The sequence below is a fragment of the Lissotriton vulgaris genome, chromosome 12, assembly GCF_964263255.1.
Source record: "Lissotriton vulgaris chromosome 12, aLisVul1.2, whole genome shotgun sequence".
Classification (NCBI taxonomy): Eukaryota; Metazoa; Chordata; class Amphibia; order Caudata; family Salamandridae; genus Lissotriton; species Lissotriton vulgaris.
Window position 1 is genome coordinate 440,658,027 of NC_141700.1, and position 21,642 is coordinate 440,679,668.

General features: G+C 40.5%; 1 protein-coding gene across 1 annotated transcript in view; it reads left to right on the plus strand.

The window, feature by feature from the left end:
• The window catches only part of DNAAF1 (dynein axonemal assembly factor 1), a 485,669-nt gene that overhangs the window by 145,691 nt on the left and 318,336 nt on the right, over positions 1-21,642 (plus strand). Inside the window, exon 12 of the mRNA XM_086945201.1 lies at positions 13,836-13,959. Within this exon, the coding sequence (XP_086801327.1) occupies positions 13,836-13,959 (124 nt within the window). The remainder of the gene's footprint in view (positions 1-13,835; positions 13,960-21,642) is intronic.

Consider the following 21,642-nt stretch of genomic DNA (forward strand, 5'->3'; position numbering starts at 1 on the left):
TCCCTGGGAAAATCTCCAAAGATATTCAAACAATATGACAAATCAACATACGGTGAAGGCACAGATAAATACAAGGGAGGAAGATTGCAAGACCAACTCTGACATTTCGCCAAGTGTTGAGCGCACCGTGGGTATAATGGAAACACCCAATGCACCAATTGCACCAGATACACGGCGCTCTTTAAGTCTAGGCTCATACTTTGGCCCGGTGGATTATGATCACGGGGCTGACATTCAATCAGCTCAGAGAATGGACAACAAGGATCTTCTGGACAAGGTCATAACAGAAAATGATAACAAGGATAAGCCCATAGACGAAAGGAAGTTAAATAACACCCAAACTCAGCCAAAGGGTGGCTCGCCAGACACAGAGGCACAAAAAAAGTATACCATCACGCCAAAAATCTCTGCATGTCTAGATTCGCAGGAGGTATTCATTTCCTCCGGTGCCTGTTTTACAACATCCAGCCAAATGATCAACAGAAAAACATCAAATCGCCCGTCCGGGCTTTTCCCTCTGCACTTTAACATTTCCCCATCAAGTAACACAGCTTCACCAAAGTCCCTTGAGCAAAGGAACAGAATAACTAATCAAACACCTATCCCAGATACGGGTCCGGGTGGAGACCGACGAGATCTACTAGACTCACGAGTCCCACGAGCTCTAGGTTCAGCAAGGAACAAATTAAGGGACAAAGACCAGAGTAGTCCCCAAGAACAGAGATACCTATCAGAAAATAGTTTACCAGCTCACGCACCATTGTGGCCGCCGTTCTTAAACATCATGGAAACCATCTCCAGCACTACTCCAACATTCTGAAAAGTTGGAGTTACAGATAGATATTCTGCAAACCTTAGCTTCACACGTGGTGGGCATAGACAAAAAGATCCTTAAGTTAAATTCGTTCATTGAACGGGTACAGAAAGACCTGCATACTACGTACCACGAATGTCAGTGTTTTGAAACAATGAACCAGCTCAAAGTGTTACCGGCCATCTTAGCAGACATTCTGGTAGAGGTACAAAATAAACCAAATGCTGCCCATAATTCCTCTGAAATTCCAGGTATAGGCACCTATCCCGAAACTCGTCAAGCTCAACCGGTAGAGTTGTATCATATACTGAAGACGCAAGGGTGGACCAAATGGCCAACAGTCCAATACATCACCCCTCGATCACCCGGACAGAAATCATCGATGCCACAACACATCCCCAAAAAGGTATCCTGGAGCCAGTCAACACAGGGAAAGAAGTTACCCAAATTAACGGGAATAAATCCAACAGAGGCATGGATGAGCCGGAAAACCCGGGGAGGCAAGATCCGGGGATAACATCCAACGGGCCACAAACTCAGATCATCCCACTGACAAAGCGTGAACGCAAGAGACTGAAGAAATCTAGACACAATAAGCACCAGGGAAAAAAAAGATCCTATAATAATTATCAACCCAAATACAATCTCAGGAACAACATCGCAAGGGTCGAATCGCAAAGAGTTGCCAAAGGCGAACACAGCAGAACAAGTGGACTGTGGGCTCATATCACCAACTATGTTTCCGCCCTTGGATGTTAAACCAATAGTCAACATATAGAGCCAAAACGTCCCAATTTTAACACAAGCCCAAATGACCAGGCAACCGGCAGTCGGCCCTCCTGTGCAGAAGCTGCACGTACAACAGAAAAACATCTCACATTATTTTCCGAAAATGGTGACGATACCAAAAGAAATTTTCCCTGCAATGGAGCAACAACATAGATCCACCTCACAAGCTCTGACGGATCCAAGATCTCAGCAGGCTATCTTTGTAATCGAGCCTGTAATTCAGGCGAATGTCCAAAATCAGGGCAGCCCGGCTAGACCATCAAATGCAAACAATCATATCTGGCTCACAAATCAGAAAGAGAAGCTAGAAGCACCCTATCCTGCAGGATCCATAACCCAAGAAATAATACCGCACTACAATTCAAGGGGGAAGCATGACATTCTCAACCGGAGTGCTGTAATCAAACTCTCTAACTTGTTTGAGACGTTAAAACATGTGAACTCAGACCATATAGAAAGTATCGAATTTAAAATAATTCCCAACACAAACGGGAGAGAAATGACAGTGGCAACTTGGAAGGACCCCGAAACAGCCAAATAAGTTTGGCGACACAGAGAAGAGTTCGCCATTTGGGGCATTGAAATCAGACCTGTGCCGCCAGAAAGATACCCAGGCCCATTATCCATGTTGGCAGAAAAAACATCTAAATTAGAAGTCGGAATTCTCCGGGGAGCCATTGGCGGCATGGACACCGTTAAGGGGGGATGGGCCAATCTACGTATCATCCATCAAGGCCAGTTAGGGGGATTCAAAGAATGCCGGAAAATACTACCCCCAATGCAAAACACATTGGATGCAAGGATGGCGGAAGCACGAAAACCAACTCTGAAAGCCTGCTCGTGGAATATCAACAGTCTGGGGGTAAAGCCAACGATTCAGAATTAATGTAATTCCTAAAACAATTCGACATTATTCTACTACAAGAAACCTGGTTAACGTCTTCTCAGCATATAGACAGTTTTAAGAAATCCAACTACACGCCAACAAAAAAGGCCCTTCGGGAAGGGCAGCCGGAGGTCTATCGATCTATTTGAACACCGGTATCCCTTGGACCTACGTTACCATCGACACAGGACAACAATGGATCCAGTGTATCAAAATTGAGTTGATGCAAGACCCTGGCAATGGACTGCAGAGAGCGCAAGACCCTTTGTCAATGATAATCTGTAATATATATTTACATCCAGACCCCAAGGAAAAAGTGGAGAAAATTCTGACCCTAAAAGCCCTCATTAAATCAATGAAATCCATCTACCCGCAGGCTGGGCTAGTTGCGTCGGGTGACCTGAATATGTTCTTGCTTCAAAAGGACCACGCACATACAATGTACCAAAATAAACGGAACGGCCAACCTATCCCGAGGATTATAACAAGCCAGCAAAAAAAGGATAAGATCGGTCAACAGTGTGCTCTAATGTTTGCTGAGGTTGGCATGATCACCTTGAACTGGCGTTTTCCACAAGATCAACCAGCATCCGCAACTAGGATCGCCAAACTGACCAAATCAGTGCTCGACTATACCCTCATGGATCTAGAGATTTTACAAACCATCACCACCTACAAAATAATCCACAAATTGGAGAGTGATCACAGTTTGCAAGCTTTCGGATTTAGTATCCAACATACATAGGCCCCAACATTCAAAACCCTGACTGAATCTCCAAGTCTCTATAACCTTAAGATACTAGTATGGAACGGAAATAACATCAAAGAGATAATGACGTATCTGAAAAGTGTCCATACATAAGCGAAGGGTGAAGACCCATCCATCTACCAGGAAAATTGGAAAAGATTGACTATAAGATTAATTGAGAGATTTGGCCATCGAACCTATAGTCACAAAAGGAAAACATGTAAAGCACCTCAAGTGTTTCTGGGCCCCATAGCGAGCAAGAAAAGGATCCTAAATCAAGAAATCAGAAAGCTACAAGCAACAGCCAAGATAAATGGAGAAGACACGGCCAGACAAATCTTTAAACTAAGGCAAAAATATAAAGAAGACGTTTGGTCGGAAAAATCCAAACACTAAACAGACATCTGGCAATCACTACTAGCTTCCAGTAAATCAAATAACAATAGGAACTTTTGGGCAGAAATAAACAAAGTTGCAAATGGAGCGGCCCAGATTTTCAATGCAAACATACTTGAGAAAGAGTGGATTCAGCATTTAGAGAAATCACAAAGCAACAACACTCCAGCATGGAGGCCACACCAGCAGTCCACTCATCCAAATAAAAAGCAAGAAGATGACCCACAATTCGATGAAAACTGGATAACGCCATCCCAAGTAGCTATGGTACTTAAAAACTTGAGGTCTAAAGGTGCACCAGGCCCAAACAGTTTACCGAATGGACTTTTTAAACAAGATCAAGATTTTTGGGCAGAATATCTCACCCCACTATACAACAATGTATTCCAGACCGGGAGTATTCCCCAGTCATGGAGAGGTAGCATTTTGCATCCTATCTTCAAGGCAGGTATAAGGTCCGATCCAGCCAATTACCGCCTTATTGCGCTTATAGATGTTGAGGCCAAAATTTATGCTTCGAACCTTCTGAGGGCCTTGTAAGTCTGGGTTAGCGCAAATAAGATCCTGCCGATCACGCAGACGGGTTTTAGACCGGGAACTAATACATCATGCAACTTGCTGGCGCTAAACCTCTTGGTGGATAAAGCAAGGGAAAAGTCAACTAAGCTGTATACGTGCTTTGTAGACCTCAAAGCGGCGTTCGACACAGTTCCGAGGGAGGCACTATGGCAAAAGATGGCCAATTGGGGAATACCATCAAAGCTGTTGCAGGCCATCATAAACCTATATTCATCCACCTGGGTTAGAATAAAACTAGGCAATGGCGATAAAAGAACAGAAAAAATCCCCACCCATGTAGGCCTCAAGCAGGGCTGTGTACTGGCACCAACTCTTTTCAACATCTTCACTGCGGACTTGGACAAGTGCATTGCAGAGACACAAAGTGATCCACCGAAACTGGCCCACCACAAAATTAGGAGCATACAGTACGCAGATGACATCGTACTTTGTAGTCAGACCCCGTTGGGCCTACAACGTTCCATCTCGAAGCTCTATGAGTACATCGTTGCACAAGGCTTACAAATTAACTACAAAAAAACGAAGATCGTCTGTTTCGCCTCACAGGCAGGGAGGAAATCCTTTAAATGGCACATAGCAGGCAACATAATAGAGCAGACCCCCTCCTATAAATATCTGGGAGTAGTAGTCGACGCCAGGTGGAGTCTGAAAGAGCATCAATCATATAGAAAGGCGCAGGCAAATAAACTACGGTTCGCTCTAAATTTATTAAAAACGAAATTGAAATGCCCATCTAATTCACACCTGTTAAAGGTAATCGCGGCGAAGTTCTTACCATCTCTTACATACGGGTCAGAATTGTATAAAGGAAAAGACGCAAATTTCCTGAACACACCAATCAATGTTGTTCAAATAAATTTTTCGGATCCCGAGATTCGTATCCCAAGCGCAGATACGCTTGGAATTTGGTCTATCAAATCAGTACCAAGTCAGACAAGCGGCTGCACTAAAAACAGGTTGCAAATTAAGGGTAGCACAAGAGGACACACTCATGGGCCTCTGTTGGACTGAGATGAACAACCAGACAAAGGCGAAAAACGCCTGGAAAAAAATATTGGAGAATGCATTGTCAAACCTCAAAATGCAAAAGGCATGGAATAGCAACCAAACGTTTGCAGCCTTCAAATAAGCAGCCAATGGGGCGGCAAAGCAAAGATCTTGGATAACAGATAAAGCAGCATTAGCGAAGAAAAAACATGGTTGGACGGTGCTGGCCATGTATGAGAAAATGGAGCCTCAACCTTACTTAGTCAACCATATAACTCCAGCCACCCAAAAAACACTACTAAGTTTACGGCTGGGATCTTTCATTTTAAAAGACCAGACACCCCCATGGAAACAAACATGGCCGACTTCTGCCTGTAGATTTTGTGGCCAAATGGAAGAATCACTGATGCATATATTGTGTATTTGTCCGTCTTTGAGGACTTTCAGATGTAATTATCTACTCCACATATTCCTGCTCTTTCAAATTAGATCATGCCGCCAGGCCGTCATGCTAGCACTGAACAGCCACCAGCTGCAGACAGCTTGCAGGGCTGCCAGATTTTGTCAAAAGGCATCGCAGTTAATCGTGAACACCGAGAAAAAGGAGAGAAAAAGGTACAAAACCGAAGTGTGAAGTACTATGAATTGAGACATTGTAATTTTATTCAGAATAATATTACCTACATAGATATTACAGAAATTTTTATTTTAATCATCCTGTTAGTTTGTACATTTTACCGCTAAATAATTTGTTTTTATGCAACAAAATTGTAAAGGTTTTAATTAACTACAAACAATAAACTTACTAACTCTGTGCTATGAGAGTGGGCCAAAGAATATGAACTATAAACCCCCGCCTCAGAAGGTGCTCTTGTAATCAAGAAATTAATGGGTTGCTTTGAAAGCTTTTGAGTTGAATCATATACACTTTTTACCATTTTTATTGAAGTTCCCTAATATGTAAAAGAATGAAACAGCTTCTGTCATGCCCCAAAATCAAAGGAAGCTCATACCCACATTCTTCAATGCCAGAAATTGCTCATAAACTAAACCATGACTGGGGGCTGTGATATTGGGCAATAGCATTTTATAAAATAAGTTTACATATAGGAAAAGGTAATGATGTGACCAATAGACACTGATGAAATCCCTCTCTGAACAACACCTTTCCTTTCACTGAAACTATCTCCCAGATCAAAACATCCTGTTCAGCCTCGATGAGAAGCAATATAGTTGTCTGAAGGAACCACTGTTTGTAAAGGAGGCAGATGTGGCATAAGGAAATGGGATGGAATTATCTTGGGGGGGGGGGGGGGGGGGAAGAGGGTGAGTATTGGGAGGAGTTGGGGGCAGACAAATATGCAATTCTAATAAACTCTTAGCTCGGCTTTTTTTTTCAAAACTGAAGAACAAAGTTCTGTGATCTTGTTTTGAGAATTATTGATCTGTTAGGAAAGAGGGACTGGGTAATATTGCAGTAAAACTGGATGGAGAATATGTGGGAACTGTCCCTGGATTTGTTATGGGATTTCACAATCACATCTGAGTTCAACCTTTACATGCTCTTGCTGGCCCAGCACTCTCAAGACAGTAGAGACATGATTATAATAGAATAAGATAGAATAGTTCTTGCTGGAAAAATTCCCATCTGTCCGAAGAAGAACCTTTGACAGAAGTGTCTTGCTTTGCTTTGAGTCGCTGTAACAGCAAATCTGCTCTGAGGTTTGAGGTAGCTAGCCTCCTGCTGCCTCAGTAATGACAAAGGGAACAAGTGCGTAGCTTTATCAGTAAGACTGGGGTGGTGAGGGTATGAGCTTCAGATTGTCCGACAATCACGCTGACATATCATGTTAATTATTACGAGAAGCAGCGCATGGGGGGGCTTAAAGGTCAATGCTAAGGGAAAGGAGTGTGGATTGTGAGGGGGTACTTTAAACACAGTATTTTGTAAAATACCCATGTTTTAAGACCCTCAAAACAGAAGAGTGTGTGTTTTTATCTAAGTGAATATTTTAAAATCCCAGGTGAAATCTGACAGACACCTTTCTATGCAATGAGTTCAATAAGGATGAGATGCACACCTTTGTTTCGCGATCCATTTTAGAAGCATATTAAACCAAATTGTTCTGTTCAAACATTTACTGTGTGCAAGACTTGCTCCGCGCTTCATCCTATTGCGCTGCAACATTACTGAACCACGAAGGAGCCAACATTGGCTCCACCAAGCTGCACAGCCACATCATAGCCTGAATCCAATGAATTAAATGTGTATGTGTATGTTGAAAAAATTATACAAATTATACACATTTAATTCATTGGATTCAAGCTATGATGTGGCTCCTTCGTGGTTCAGACACCTTTCCATACCTGACTGAAATCTCCTGTACCCAACTATTTACTAAATAAAACATTTAGTAAAACACCACCCCCTGAAGCTACTCCTGTATAATGACCAATGTCTACCTAGAAGTAATGGCTCTCCTAGATTACCAGAGTTAGTTAAATACTAGACCTGTGCCCACCTGAATGAAACCAAGCATACCAACAGCAGCTAGATGTTTTCTTCGGCAGTCCCACATCCAAATTTTCTCCTGTGTTTTTGAAGTGTAGAAAAGCACTACATTTGAGGGAACCCTGGGAGCAGATGTAACTGGACATTTTACTGTGGACCCGAAGTTGTGAGGAGTTTCCTCAAAAGCAAAACATTGACTACAAAATGTCATTGAACCCATGGTTTTAAAGGACAGCGTTTTCCCAAAATTATTTTTTAAAACTGGTGGCATTGCTTTATTTCAGCGCTTAAAATGCAGTGATGCCTTCTGGTGGCTATTTTTTGAGAACACCAGCCAACAAATTGGTTTTAAATTGTAACGTCCATACTCTGTTTTTGATTAAAATAAAATACTCTTTGTTTTAACTTAATAGTTTTGTGAGTTTTAACTTTTTTTCTTTGTTTCTGCCCTGGTAGCGGTTCAAAGGATTGTAATTCTTTGTTTAGTACCCCAAAGTTATAGTAGCGTTTTGTTTTGGTTTTGGTAATGGCCATGTCTAGAGACCAGTAAACTGCCAATAAAGTATTTTGAGAGCTAAGGTGAGAAATTGTGATCACTGAAGGGCTTGGGAGTCAGCTTTTGAGGAAAGTAATCTTGGGCAAGCCATCTTCTGGTCACCTTCTCTACGGTAAAATGTATGTCAGTCTCTCCTGAAGTTCTTTAAAAGGGGCCATCCAGTGTAGTGCTTTTTACCCAGACCCTACATCTCTAACAATCACCAAGAATACTGATTCTGGAATGTTGCATTTTTTGAAGATATTTGCTTGGAATTTCAGATTTTTATGACATAATACAGAATGGTCCTTTTAAAATTCCTTGAGCTTAAGGTTGTGATCCAGGTGGCAACGACACTGGTCAAATGTCATGGGCATATAGACATACTGATGTCCAAGCATCCTTTTCTAAGAATTGTCCTTTGCAAGTGTGTGCTTCATTTGTGTTCAGGGTTCAAGCTTAAATGGATCTCTTCTTCCAACATGGCACTCCATATTGTTCTTCCTACCTGTCTTCCTTTTCCTTTTTTGAGGAAGGATACATAACCCCTGATTGTCGGACATCAATCAGGTGTGGATATTAATCTTGATCTTTCTGATAACTACAATCACTACAACAGACTTTGTCCCGTTTAGGGTTGCTTGAAATGTGTCTGAAATCCTCCACTACATTACTGAGTTTATGAATTTAAATGTTAATTTTACTGGCCATGATATGGCTCACTTGGTGCCCTGAAACATGGTAAGGGTGTCTCATTACATGGGACTGCCAAATCATCGATTCAGACCAAGACATGTTTTGCAAAAGTCACCTTGACTTCTCCCTCTGCCTTTGATTCCTACTACTTTCTCATAGTGGAAGATAGGTGTGTCCTGCACTCCAAACTAACAACCTTTCTGCTGTCCTGTGATCTTAAGATTACTTTGATCTCCTTTGTGACTTGCTATTAAAAGATATGTGTTTTCATGCAGCTTGTGATGGACATGTATTTGTTTGGATCAGTAGAATCGAGACAACTGTGTGCATTAGGTATATGCTTAGCTAAGAAAGGCACATATTTACTTGCTTATGCCTCAATATAATGTAGTTGGTGTAGGACCACAGGTGGGATTACAGGATTGGTTTTCTTTTATTGCCATTTCCAGGGTAATGAAGAGTTTTACAACCTCTTTTTGAAATATTCTGTGATCCGAAAAGTTGTGTAACGCAAAAGGGTGTCTATCTCATATGGAGGATACACCTATGGATGTGAATGTGATAGTATACTTGGATTAGTCAAGTTTACCATTAACCAATTTGGCCATTTTATTATTTGTTTAACTCTTATTTAAGGAGCTTTGCATTTTGCTGAAACATATCATGTTGTAGCAACTTCAGAGTACTGGGTGATGAATTCTGTTTAACACAGTGGTGAGAGTTAGTCCCGATCTGTCACTGTTGAGCTCATGGCACTTTAAAGAACTAGTTATTTAGGTGTGCTAGGTTTTAGAACTGTTGGAAATGTACTTAACTATAAGATACAGCTTTATCACAGGTCTGTAACAACACATTGAAATCTTGTTTCCGTTTCATATTTTACAAAAAAATGCACGATATTGTAATTTGAAATAACTTTGAATAGCAGCATATACATTCAGGTTCCTCGTGTGCTGATCCTTGAACATACTGCTCTGACAATCCATGTCCCAGTTAATTATAGCTTCTAGCCACCATTTAGTCTTCAAGCTGTCCCTGGCTGAAACCCTAGAACTAAAAACAAATTGGTCCCTGTCTTCTTCAGAGATTTTATTGAATGCTTGCCATCTGATTACTGTTAGCAAGATGTTTTGTTTTGGAGCAATAGCACCAACATTGAAATACAGTTAAGAGCACAGTATTCCTTCTCGATGTACCCTTCACCTGACAATGGATTTTATTAAATCGTGGTATTACTATGGAGTCACAACCACACATTTTTTTGGTGGTAGCTAAACCTCATTTAACCTATCCTCTAGGCAAGCTTTTTTAAACATAGTCATTTCAAGTCACATTTCCTTTAATTCGTCACTGTTTGTCAAAATAGTAGATTTCGTAGGGATTTCTAAATTGGGATGTGTATGTTCTCCCTAGTGTTTTTTACAATCTACAATACAGTACTTGATGTGGATTGTATACAGGCAATTTACAGAATTAAAACAAAATCACACGTTTATACCCTCAAATTCATTAAATCAAATAATAATTTACAAATTCTAGTTAATAAAACCTGCAAATTCATTTAATACAAAGGAGATTTAGGATATGGTTTCCAGTTTGATACTCATAAAGGGAACTAGGATGGATTACTCTTGTATTAAATGGAGGTGAGATAGAGCCCATAAATTAGGCGACGGCTGCTCATTTACTGCTACTGTTTAGTTGTAGTCCGTTAAAAATATAGTTTTAAGATCTAAAAGTAAGATACTATATTTTGAATACCATAAAGTATCAGTGGCAGGTTACAATATGCTGTTTGGTGCCTATGTTATGCTTCATTCTTCTCAAAGCTTATATCAGAGCACCTGAGTCTTTTTTCAGTGCTAAAAGGGGAATTGCTTTAATTTTAACACCTTTACTATGTCCTAGCTACACTTCTGTCACCTGTCCATAATATTCAAATGACCTTTACCTTGTTCACTTTACTATGTCTTACCTTCACTTTGTCCCCTAATACTATCCATACATTTTTAAAATAATGGTAACAATCTTCTTAATCTTATTTTTAATTTAATTTGATCACATTAACTTTCATCTGTGATAACACATATTCTAACCTGCAATTGATTTAACCAATTATTCTAAATAACTCCGAAAACCATGCTACTGCTAACTCTGAAATAATGTATTTCTTGTTATAATAAGTGAACGCAAATGTTATTATTACTCTACTTTTCTTTGTTTAATTACAATAAAACATTCAGAACATTATGGCAAGTCTAATGCTAACCATTCAATTAATTCAGTTTAAAATATTTAATTCAAATTTGATACATTTGTATTGAATAAAGGCAATGTTTAGCCTAACCTTTATTTAATTGTATTGCATTTACAAATTGTATAAACCTTATTTTAACTTTAATTCTAACCTGTGATCTAGTAGATTGTGATGACATGCCATCAAATATGTTTCAGAAGCTTTTTATCCGTCTGTTGTCCTCCTTCCTCACTGTCCATGGAAGTAAGGCAAAATACACTCTGAGCTTAAAGAGAGGTAGTACCCTAAATTACTGCTTCTTTTACCATATGTGGGTCATCCTTATTCCTCTAACTGCCCTTGCTATTGACCCTTTAAAGCCTCTTGCCTGGATAGGAAAATTGGCGATTCTGTTTAATGGAATACGCTGATAATCTCTTTTTTCTGCCTTTCTCAAGGGGGTTGCTAAGGATTTTCTTCTACCTTTTCTTGGCTCTTCAGACCAGCTGTATCTGGCATTCCCCCATTCTATCCCTTCCCTGGCTATCTGCTTGTGTCTCTAAAGGTCACAAAGAGTGGCAGAGATAATCCAGTTTACAAAGCACTTGGCCATCAGACACTGGGAGGGAAGTGGCTGGTTCTGCCTCTAGCTGTTATATGTCTCTCCATCCTTGGATACCTTACAAGCCTCTCGATTCATGAATCCGTTCTGCATATCTCCAAATATATCTAGTAGCTGTAGAAGGAGAGCTTTATAGACACAAAAGGTTGGTTAGATGGGATCCCTGCATATACAGTTTGACAGTTGTAAAAGCACAGATGGGAGTTGCGATTGGTGCTGCCCCAAGCAGTGATGAACATGAACAGTGCTAGTACAGGCACTGGAGATGGCAAGAGCAACAGGGAAGGGTGATGTGGTAAGGTACAATGTACCGCCTCTTTATAAACCTAATGTTATATTTTATTATATTCATGTATTTTTCATGTAATTGTCATCACTTAGTTTACCTTTACCTTTAGCCATAAACGTTACTGATTTATTTCAAATTAGTTATATTTAAACTAAAAAGAAATATTAATTTAACTGTTACACCCAATTTTTTAATTAGTTATACTATCTCTACCACTAAATTAAACAAGAGTACATTAATGTGAATTATTTACTCATAATATAATAATAATAATCATCATATAGTGTTTTTAACTCAATTATTAAATTATACTTATTTTAAAAGTAGTTTTCTTGTTGCTTTAGGCATAGTGTTGCTATAATTCAGTAATTGGACAGAGTAAAGGTACTTTCAAAGTAGTGCATGGAACTTAATGTCAGATAAAGTAAAGGAGGGGAGAATATTTTATAAAGACTGGACATCATTCGGAAGATAAATGTAAAGAGAACATTTTTTTCATTGAGTTCCCTCTTTAACTTCAAGCGTTTTTCGTACAGATATCCATTTGTTTTTAAATTGAAAGTGTTTCATTGACAATTTTTTTCTTTTTTAACAATTATGGAAAAAGACACCTTTTGCGGCATACCACAATTGATACAACCATCATTTTAAAATTACTATAGAGGGAAAAGCATTCCAGAATATTGGAGAAGGTAAAATGAAAAATCCATTCCAATTTCTTCAGGCTAGAGACTTGAATTGTTCCTTTTTACCCTTCCAAAGAAGATTTAGAAGTATTTTAAAAAGGTTAATTTCCACAGTGACTGATTGTCATCTTGATCAAGGTGAAACGGCCCTATAATGTTGGGCAGGTATGATCCCAAAGTGGCCTTTCCAGGCTTTATGCAAATACATTGTCTGTATTCATTATATCAAGGGTTTTCTTTTTTAAATGAAAGCACAGCAATATCATCATTCAGCATGAAGCAATGCTTTCATAAAAACAGAAATTACACTGTGAGTGAAAGAGTTGGACATGTAATATTTCACTGATCTGCAGTGTTTGTAGAATTAAACACACAGCTGATTTTACTTTTACAAGTTATTTTGTAGGCATGCCGATGGCAATTGAGAAAGGTGAGTTAGCCAAGAATTTGTTCTCTCATATAGGGCAGTCAGAAGTTCCAGTGAATTCTGGCAAAGCCTGCCAACCTTTCCTTCTTCCAATTTTGAATGAAGAAAAGGCGAATTGCGGTTGGATAATAGTTTCTGCCTCAGAGTGTACAATGTGTTAAATATCGCTAAAGGGGCCTAATTACGAGTTTAAGTATTATTTATTGCACTTGATAAATAACAATACCACGGGGTACGTTATTTATCCGGTGTGAAAAATAACACCTGTTATGAGTTTGTGGAGAATAACATGCGGATGTTGGTGTTTAACACGCCAAAGTCAGGATGGTAGGGCAAATACTTTATGATTTTCCTCATAAAATTTCAGCAGGCTTGACCTGCCAAAATTCAAAGACAGTTGAGGTATTCAGCACGTCCAATAATTATTGGATGCCTTAAATACCTTCAAACACGTAATTCTGACCCATGCACGAAAAGGGGTTTACACATCGGATGGAATATAATGAGCAACTTGTAATCACAGCCTTAGAGTATAAGATTGATGTTGGAGCATGATTTGTTACTTTTTATAACTATTTGTATAAATCTACCTTAATCATAGTTTTACTGTGTGTAACTTCTGTATTAAAACAGGTTTAATATTGAAAGGTGCAATGGGGAACCCCTCATTACAAGAAAATGATTGTAAAGGAGGCGGTGATCATATGACAGTCAGAAGCACACCAAGCAAGAATGAAGACAAGCATGCCGGACCAAGGTAACTGCGATCCCCAGATTTTACTGGCATTGATAAAAGTAAACTCAAATTATGAAGAAGTACAGATGATTTTCAGAAAATAAGACTTTTAACCCTTTTCCATATGTGATCCGAAAGAGCTTCCCTTTGTAAATAAAATGGCTACCACTCTATATACAAGCTATCCCTTGAGTGCTCACAGAACCCAAGTCACATGGCATCGTGGATGAACATTTGATAACTTGGCTGAGCACAACGTTTGGACAATGTAATACGTGACAAGGGTACAAGGTTAAATGGGGCACAACTCAAAAGAATCAACACCACTGTGGGAAAGAATGGATTGTCCATGAAAAGGTCATTCTGAGAACAATAAGACTTTTCTATGTAGCCATGGGCAAACTAAAGGACAATATTCCAAGAAGGATATAAAATAAACAGGGAAATATGGATTGAGTTTTGTTGCCTTAGAATCAATTTATTGCAGTGTAGTCAATAGGCAGCAGAAATTAACCTAGGAAAACAAATGTGTCATTGTTGCATTCTGAGTTCGGTGCAGCTCTATGGCTGTTGCTGGAAGATGGCAGCATGCTAGACATAATTGCCTTAGCAAATAATAGTAAACATGGTTTAAGTTTTCTGAGTGCTAGGTGGTGCTAAGGTATCTGATGCAGGTGCAAATATCTGCTATGTTGTTTTCCTTAATAGCTTTTCAAGTCATACTTATTTTCTTAGTTTATTTTTTTTAATTGAAGAATAAAAACAATACATTATAACATAAGTCACTACGCCATATAGTCAAGAACAGAGGAGGGTGTGAACAATATATCAAAATAAAGAGAGATAAAAAAAAATCAAAATGAATAAATCACCAAAAAGGCAATATGCAGAGGTATATTATAAAAAAAAAAGAAAATAGAAAGTTAAAAGATGAATTAACAAGAAGGATAAAGGAGAGGGTGGAAAGAAGAAGGTAAGAAGGATATCAAGTACATATTGAGGCAAAGTTATAATGTAGTGATGAATGATAACATATCATCCTATTAAAATCTGAGTGAAATATAACATGAATTATAACGCTTAACATTTATAGAATTAATCAAAAAAGGTGGTCTTGTGAAGACATAGTAGCATTAACAATAGCATTATGAGATATATCTGGTCATTGATAGCCACAGTTTATCACATTTAAATTGTATCTGTAGTTCAGATTAAATCCGTGGTATTATGTCATAATCTGTGGGTATGATATAGTAAATTCCACCAACGGTTAATAGAAATATTTTTGGGGGATTTCCAGTTAGAAGTAATGACCTCTAAACAATTGTTATTAAGAGGTCTACAAGTTTCCCTAGCAATATGCTATGAGACCAAACATAGCGTACCCCTATCAAAAATTATTTATCTAATGAAAAAGGTGAGGAAACAACAGGGCATAGGAAAACACGTACAAGTATGACCCCGCATGTGCATCACAACACCATCTTTTTGAATGACTTTGGTTTTAAATAGAAAAACTGAAGTGTAAAAAAATCTGTTATAGAAAAAAACAGAGTTTATTTTGAAGTAGCGGAGCAAGCAGTAGAATTCATTTGCCCAGATTTCAAAGATATTATTTGAGAGATTGTATGTGCTGGATAGTTCTGAATAAGAAACAATAGCGTTAAGCTTTAATAATTGTGGAGTGGCGAGAATGCCCTTATCCGTACACTTTTTCTACGATATGGTTTTACCACTTTCCTTTTTCACTTTATTATTCCAGATGGGACTGTAAACAAACTGATCAAAAGTTGAGAATTGAAATCATAAATTATTTCAATAAGGAACAAGAGTGTTTTACAGTAGAGGGCAACCAAAACTTAGGTAGATTAGTCATAAAAAGAATATTTTTGCGAGAAAAAGGGAAACCAAAGCTCCCTCTAGATAGAGCCATAACTTGCCAATGTTGAAGACAGGATCCAGTAAATAAACCTGAATTTGTTTAGCCAAAAAATGTGCTGTGATAAGTGGAGAAGATTTTTTCCCATTCCAAAGAAACTTAGAAAATATGCTATCTAAGATAGCAAAAAACCTTTCAGAAATTCTAATAAACATCATCACAAGAAAAAAGTTTACAATTGGGAAAATCATCATCTTAATTGTTTTCAATGCAACCCCGCCAAGATAAAAATAAAGGATAACATTTTTGTGTAAGATGATGGACTTTAATACCTATTTCATTTGTATTGATTTTAAGAGTTTCCCTAATATAATTACAATACAAGATCCTCAAGCATTTGATATTCCAGGATAACCTGCTTCAACAAATGGCTCTTTTGTGCAATGTTTATTAACAGGCATAGTTCCAACAAACATAAACCCAGTAAAGTTAGGTGTGAAAATAACTCTACAATAAGGAAAAAACTCTTATTTTTCTTGTGAAACTCTCACCCACAAGGGATACCCCTTGGTGGCATGCTTCATCATTGGGTTACTCCCGATCCACTGCAGATCTGGCCGTGCTGTGACCTACGGCTTATGTGGGAGCACTTATTGATGTTCTGATACAATGATATAGGAGTTATTCTAAGTAAGGTAAGGGAGTGGGGATGATGGTATATGGTTTAAAAATACCTGCCTAATAGGTACCCCTTAGTTTATTTTAACCTCTAGTCAATATGGTTAAAATTTATGGGAAGTTGTTTAGGAAGAGAGATTGTTATGAATCTATTCTCCTAAATGGTCAGCATGTTTTAAGCTGTGCCCCTAATTGGCTCTTCTTCAGGACCTGGTGAAAGCTAGTTCCCTGGTACCACTCCTGTAAATCACACTGAAAGCATACCAAAGCATACAGAAAAAATGAGAAGTATCTCCTCGTAAATTTTTCATGTAAGGGCCAGCGCTTTGGCAAAAATTTTACAATCCGTATTAATAAGAGAAATGGGTGAGTAGTTCTTGCACAAAGAGAGATCTTGATCTTTTTTTAGGTGTAATACAAATCATAGCCCGATAAAAGAATTAAAAGAATCATTTAAGGCAGGGAAGTGATTCATCAGCTTAAATAGCATGGGAAAACAGATTTTTGAAAACTGGAAATAGAATTCTACTGTTAATCTGTCTGGACCTGGTGCTTTCATTTTGTTAGATTTAAAACTGTTATCAGTATTAATAGTGAAGGAGAACAATGCATGAACATCTCACCTACATCCACCGGCCAGTGAGGAACAATAGCAGGTGAGAGAGATATGAAGTCCAGAGGTAATAGTAGATGCAAAGAGGGATACACCAGGGAAGGAAGGTAAGAGCAGGTAACCTATCTGATTGTGGTAGTAGCCTTCAATGAGTGTGCTAATGGTTACAAATGGGGGTGGGGTCGCACACTACTCACACACCGGCGGTGTCGCCCCTAAGGACTCTGGTCAATGTAGTAAAGTGTTCGCGATGCATCATCTTTCGATCTTCTGCTATCTTCGTTGTCTTCGCCATCCCTGGACACGTGTTTCGGAGTTTCACCCCTCGTCAGCAGGGATAGGCCGTGTTCTGGGGTTGCCGATGGCTGCCAATATCTGCCAGGTATAGTACCACTCCGGCGCGTAGGTGGGGGATCCCAGGCTCGTCAGCCCACTGCTCAAGGGAGCTTTAAAGTTACAAATGGGGGTATGGGTCGCACACTACTCACACACCGGCGGTGTCGCCCCTAAGGACTCTGGTCAATGTAGTAAAGTGTTTGCAATGCATCATCTTTCGATCTTCTGCTATCTTCGGTGTCTTCGCCATCCCTGGACATGTGTTTCGGGGTTTCACCCCTCTTCAGCAGGGATAGGCCGTGTTCTGGGGTTGCCGATGGCTGCCAATATCTGCCAGGTATAGTACCACTCCGGCGTGTAGGTGCGGGATCCCATGCTCGTCAGCCCACTGCTCAAGGGAGCTTTAAAGTTACAAATGGGGGTATGGGTCGCACACTACTCACACACCGGCGGTGTCGCCCCTAAGGACTCTGGTCAATGTAGTAAAGTGTTCGCGATGCATCATCTTTCAATCTTCTGCTATCTTTGCTGTCTTCACCATCCCTGGACACGTGTTTCGGGGTTTAACCCCTCGTCAGCAGGGATAGGCCGTGTTCTGGGGTTGCCGATGGCTGCCAATATCTGCCAGGTGCAGTACCACTCCGGCGCGTAGGTGCGGGATCCCAGGCTCGTCAGCCCACTGCTCATCAAGGGAGCTTTAAACTTACAAATGGCGGTGGGGTCGCACACTACCCACACACCGGCGGTGTCGCCCCTAAGGACTCTGGTCAATGTAGTAAAGTGTTCGCGATGCATCATCTTTCGATCTTCTGCTATCTTCGCTGTCTTCGCCATCCCTGGACACATGTTTCGGGGTTTCACCCCTCGTCAGCAGGGATAGGCCGTGTTCTGAGGTTGCCGATGGCTGCCAATATCTGCCAGGTATAGTACCACTCCGGCGCGTAGGTGCGGGATCCCAGGCTCATCAGCCCACTGCTCAAGTGTGCTAATGGTGTTGCCTCAGCCATAGGTTAGAGGCAGAGGCGGTGCCAGCTCTAGAAGGGCTCAGTTGTTATCTTGTTCTGCCGGTGTGAGATAGACTATATGCAAAAATGCAGGGCAGGTTAATTCCATGAATTCCATTGAGAGGAACCTTAGTCCTGGTCCCCAAGTCTTGTTGAATTGGGGCATCCTTTGGTCAACAAAGGCCATCAACTTTTCCATGCGAAGGAGATCCCAGATTTTATAAAGCCAGTCTTACTGGGTGGGAATTTCGGCAGTGTCCTAGCGTGCCAATGAGGCTTATTTGGCAGCACATAGGTGGAGTTCTGGACTTTTTGGTTCTGTCCAGAGGTGTCAGGGAACAACACCCAAAGACCCCGGAGTTCCACCTGCCTTGGTGCACAAATGAACAGAAACACGGGCTTCTCGAAGGTGGCGTCAAAGACCAAAGGTTTATTACTGCAGGGACACAGAAGTCACAGAAACTACACATGGGCAGTAACTAGGAGCCTGTTCGATTTGTACAAAGAGGGTTGCTCCTTATATACAGAAAATTGGGCTTCGGGCGAATTCTTCACATGTTACTACATTCTCAAACCTTTGTGTCCTAAACAATAAATATTTGGCGTTGCACAGGAATCGTCGACAGTATCTGATGACACAACATTACGAATGAGAGGTTCCCACTTTTCCATCATAATCTCATGTCAACTTTTCATTCAGAACCCGGACCGCCTCATCGTAAATTTCGTTACCTCCCCCTAATAAAGGCCCAGAAGGAAAGGAGCAGAGCCAGGTGCAGAAGATAGAAAAGTGGGATAAGGGATGCTTGTGGGTTGTAAATGGGCAAGGCTACCGGCTTCGGCCGCCTAATCGTGATCAGGACAATGGACACGAAGACCAGTTTAACAGGACTAGCCTCAGGCAGAGGAGGCAGTCTTTGTCGAGTCACGCAGCTACAGCGTGATCTGGTCTAAGGTGCACGTGTCATGAAAGAGGTGAATCTCCGGCTAAGGCTACGTGTCCTTAATCGAAATGAAGTGATTAAAGGCTATTGCGTATGTGAGGGCAAGAAAACACAAAATGGCTGCCATGATCTAAAATGGATGCCGTGGGTAGATCAGAAATGTGTCTGTTACAGGAGTACTCTTGCTCGTAGCGTAGCGAAAACACCAGGATATGTTAAATGGATCATTTGCGGTTCGCTGATACCAATATTATGCATTTCCGACAATATTGAAAACACGGGTTCAAATCGTCACGGAACCTCAGACCCTCCTTTTGCCCTTACATAGGCAATTACTCAGTCTATGTCAGAGTCTAATTCTATGCTCATCAGGTCAGTGACATGCTGTTGTATCATCATCCTTTCTCGTGCCTTTTCTCCAAACGCAGGTGGTTTTCTGTAACAGGTTGCAGTACAAAGACTACACAGAGCTGGACCACACTGGATAATCAGGCAACATGAGAATAGGAATACCAAGATGACACCAATGACCATCAGAACCTTCCATCCCCACGCTGATATCAGAGTCCAAAACCACTCCATGAAGGACCAGTTTCCCTTGTCTACATGAATAGAGTCTGAAATCTTGTGTAGTTTAGAGATCGCCTCATAGACTGTTGGAGCATTATTAGGAATAAAGACACAGCAGCTCGATTGGATCATTCTGCATACCCCACCTCGGTCTGCAAGAATAACATCTAGAACCATACGGTTCTGCAACGTCATTAGTCTGTCCGCCTGAAGCTCAGCTGTCAAGTTGCTAAGGGCACCAGCAGTTTCGGAAATAGTAGATTCAACTACCCGTGTTAGCTGACGTTTCTACTATTGGCCATAGGCCCCCAAAACGGAAGGAAGCCTTTGAAAAAGTCTCCAGCTTCCTGACCAGCGGTATCTTCCTTGCTGAAGACACCTCTCGCTATTCTGGTTCTGTGGTAATCAGATGAAGCAGTGTATGTCGGAGGCAACAATCGAGCAATATAACATGATCCTGAAAAGTCGGCAGGCAACCATGTATAAGCCCTGTCTCGACAAATGAAGTAGGTACCCCTAGCAGTGAGAAAGGCAGGGGAAGAGTTAGCCGGAAACACATAGGTCTCTACGCACTCACTCCTCCCTAGCTGAGCTCTCGGATTTCTCCCATTACCTTGCAGACAGACCTGACCTCGGTGAGGTACGACCCAGATTGGAGTTGAGCTTTTACGCTTGCTTTCTCCTAAACTAAGGCGATACTCTGAAGTATTCCAACTTAAATATACTCGCAATTCGTCTCTAGGGTATGATGGAGTATTATTGACGTCCTTGATCATGTCAATAATTCCCTGGACTAAAGCTTTGTTGGCAGAGTTATATTTAGTGGAACGTGGTGGACGTGGAGGATAGGTTTCGAGGGCATAAGCAAAGATGGTTTGAAGGGCCTGAAATGATCCATTGTAACTGAAAGGCAAAACCAGATAGGGAATACCTTTATCCATAGTGTGGGGTATCAAGCCACACACCCAGCAGTCTGTAGTGTTAACTACCAGTTGGTGTTGGTGCAAGAGCTGTACAAAAGTGTTATTGATGAATTCAGAGCGTCGAGCTTGCTCATGTTCAGGAAACGAGTGAAAAGAGTGTAAAGAAGAAACAGTAGAAGTAACAGGATCAAGGGGAGGTACTGTAGTAACTGGTACAAAAATCAAATTTATACTAAAGACGATTCCACCCACCAATGTTGCTAAAATAATCAAGAATGTAATGGCACATTGCATCAAAAAGCATTTGCTATGAAGAATTCTATGAAGTCTGTTTCTGCGAACATAAATCACATTTTCTCGTTGCAGCGCAGGAAGCTCCATCTTCTACAATCCGCTCGCGACCACTGATGATGTGTACGTAGATGAAAATGCCTCTATCAGCCCTGGGAGTTCCCAGAACCAACAGAAAGATAGACCTTGTGTCAGACCCCTGCAGATTCAACTAGGCACACAGCCACGACCCTACGGCTACCCAGACGGCAAGGCAATTTTAAAAACAATAAACAATAGCAAACTTCCTGGCTGAAGGCAAAAGTTCAATATATCAAAATCACAATATGCAGTTGCCTGCTTTATTTGTCCATTTTGCAGCTTCTCAAGTTATATCTCTGTTTCGCTGGTACTGTCTGATCGGCAAAAAGCGTTTCACTGGTGATTGTTGCAGTGTTCAGGTTCGCAGATGACAGAGTCTTTTCTG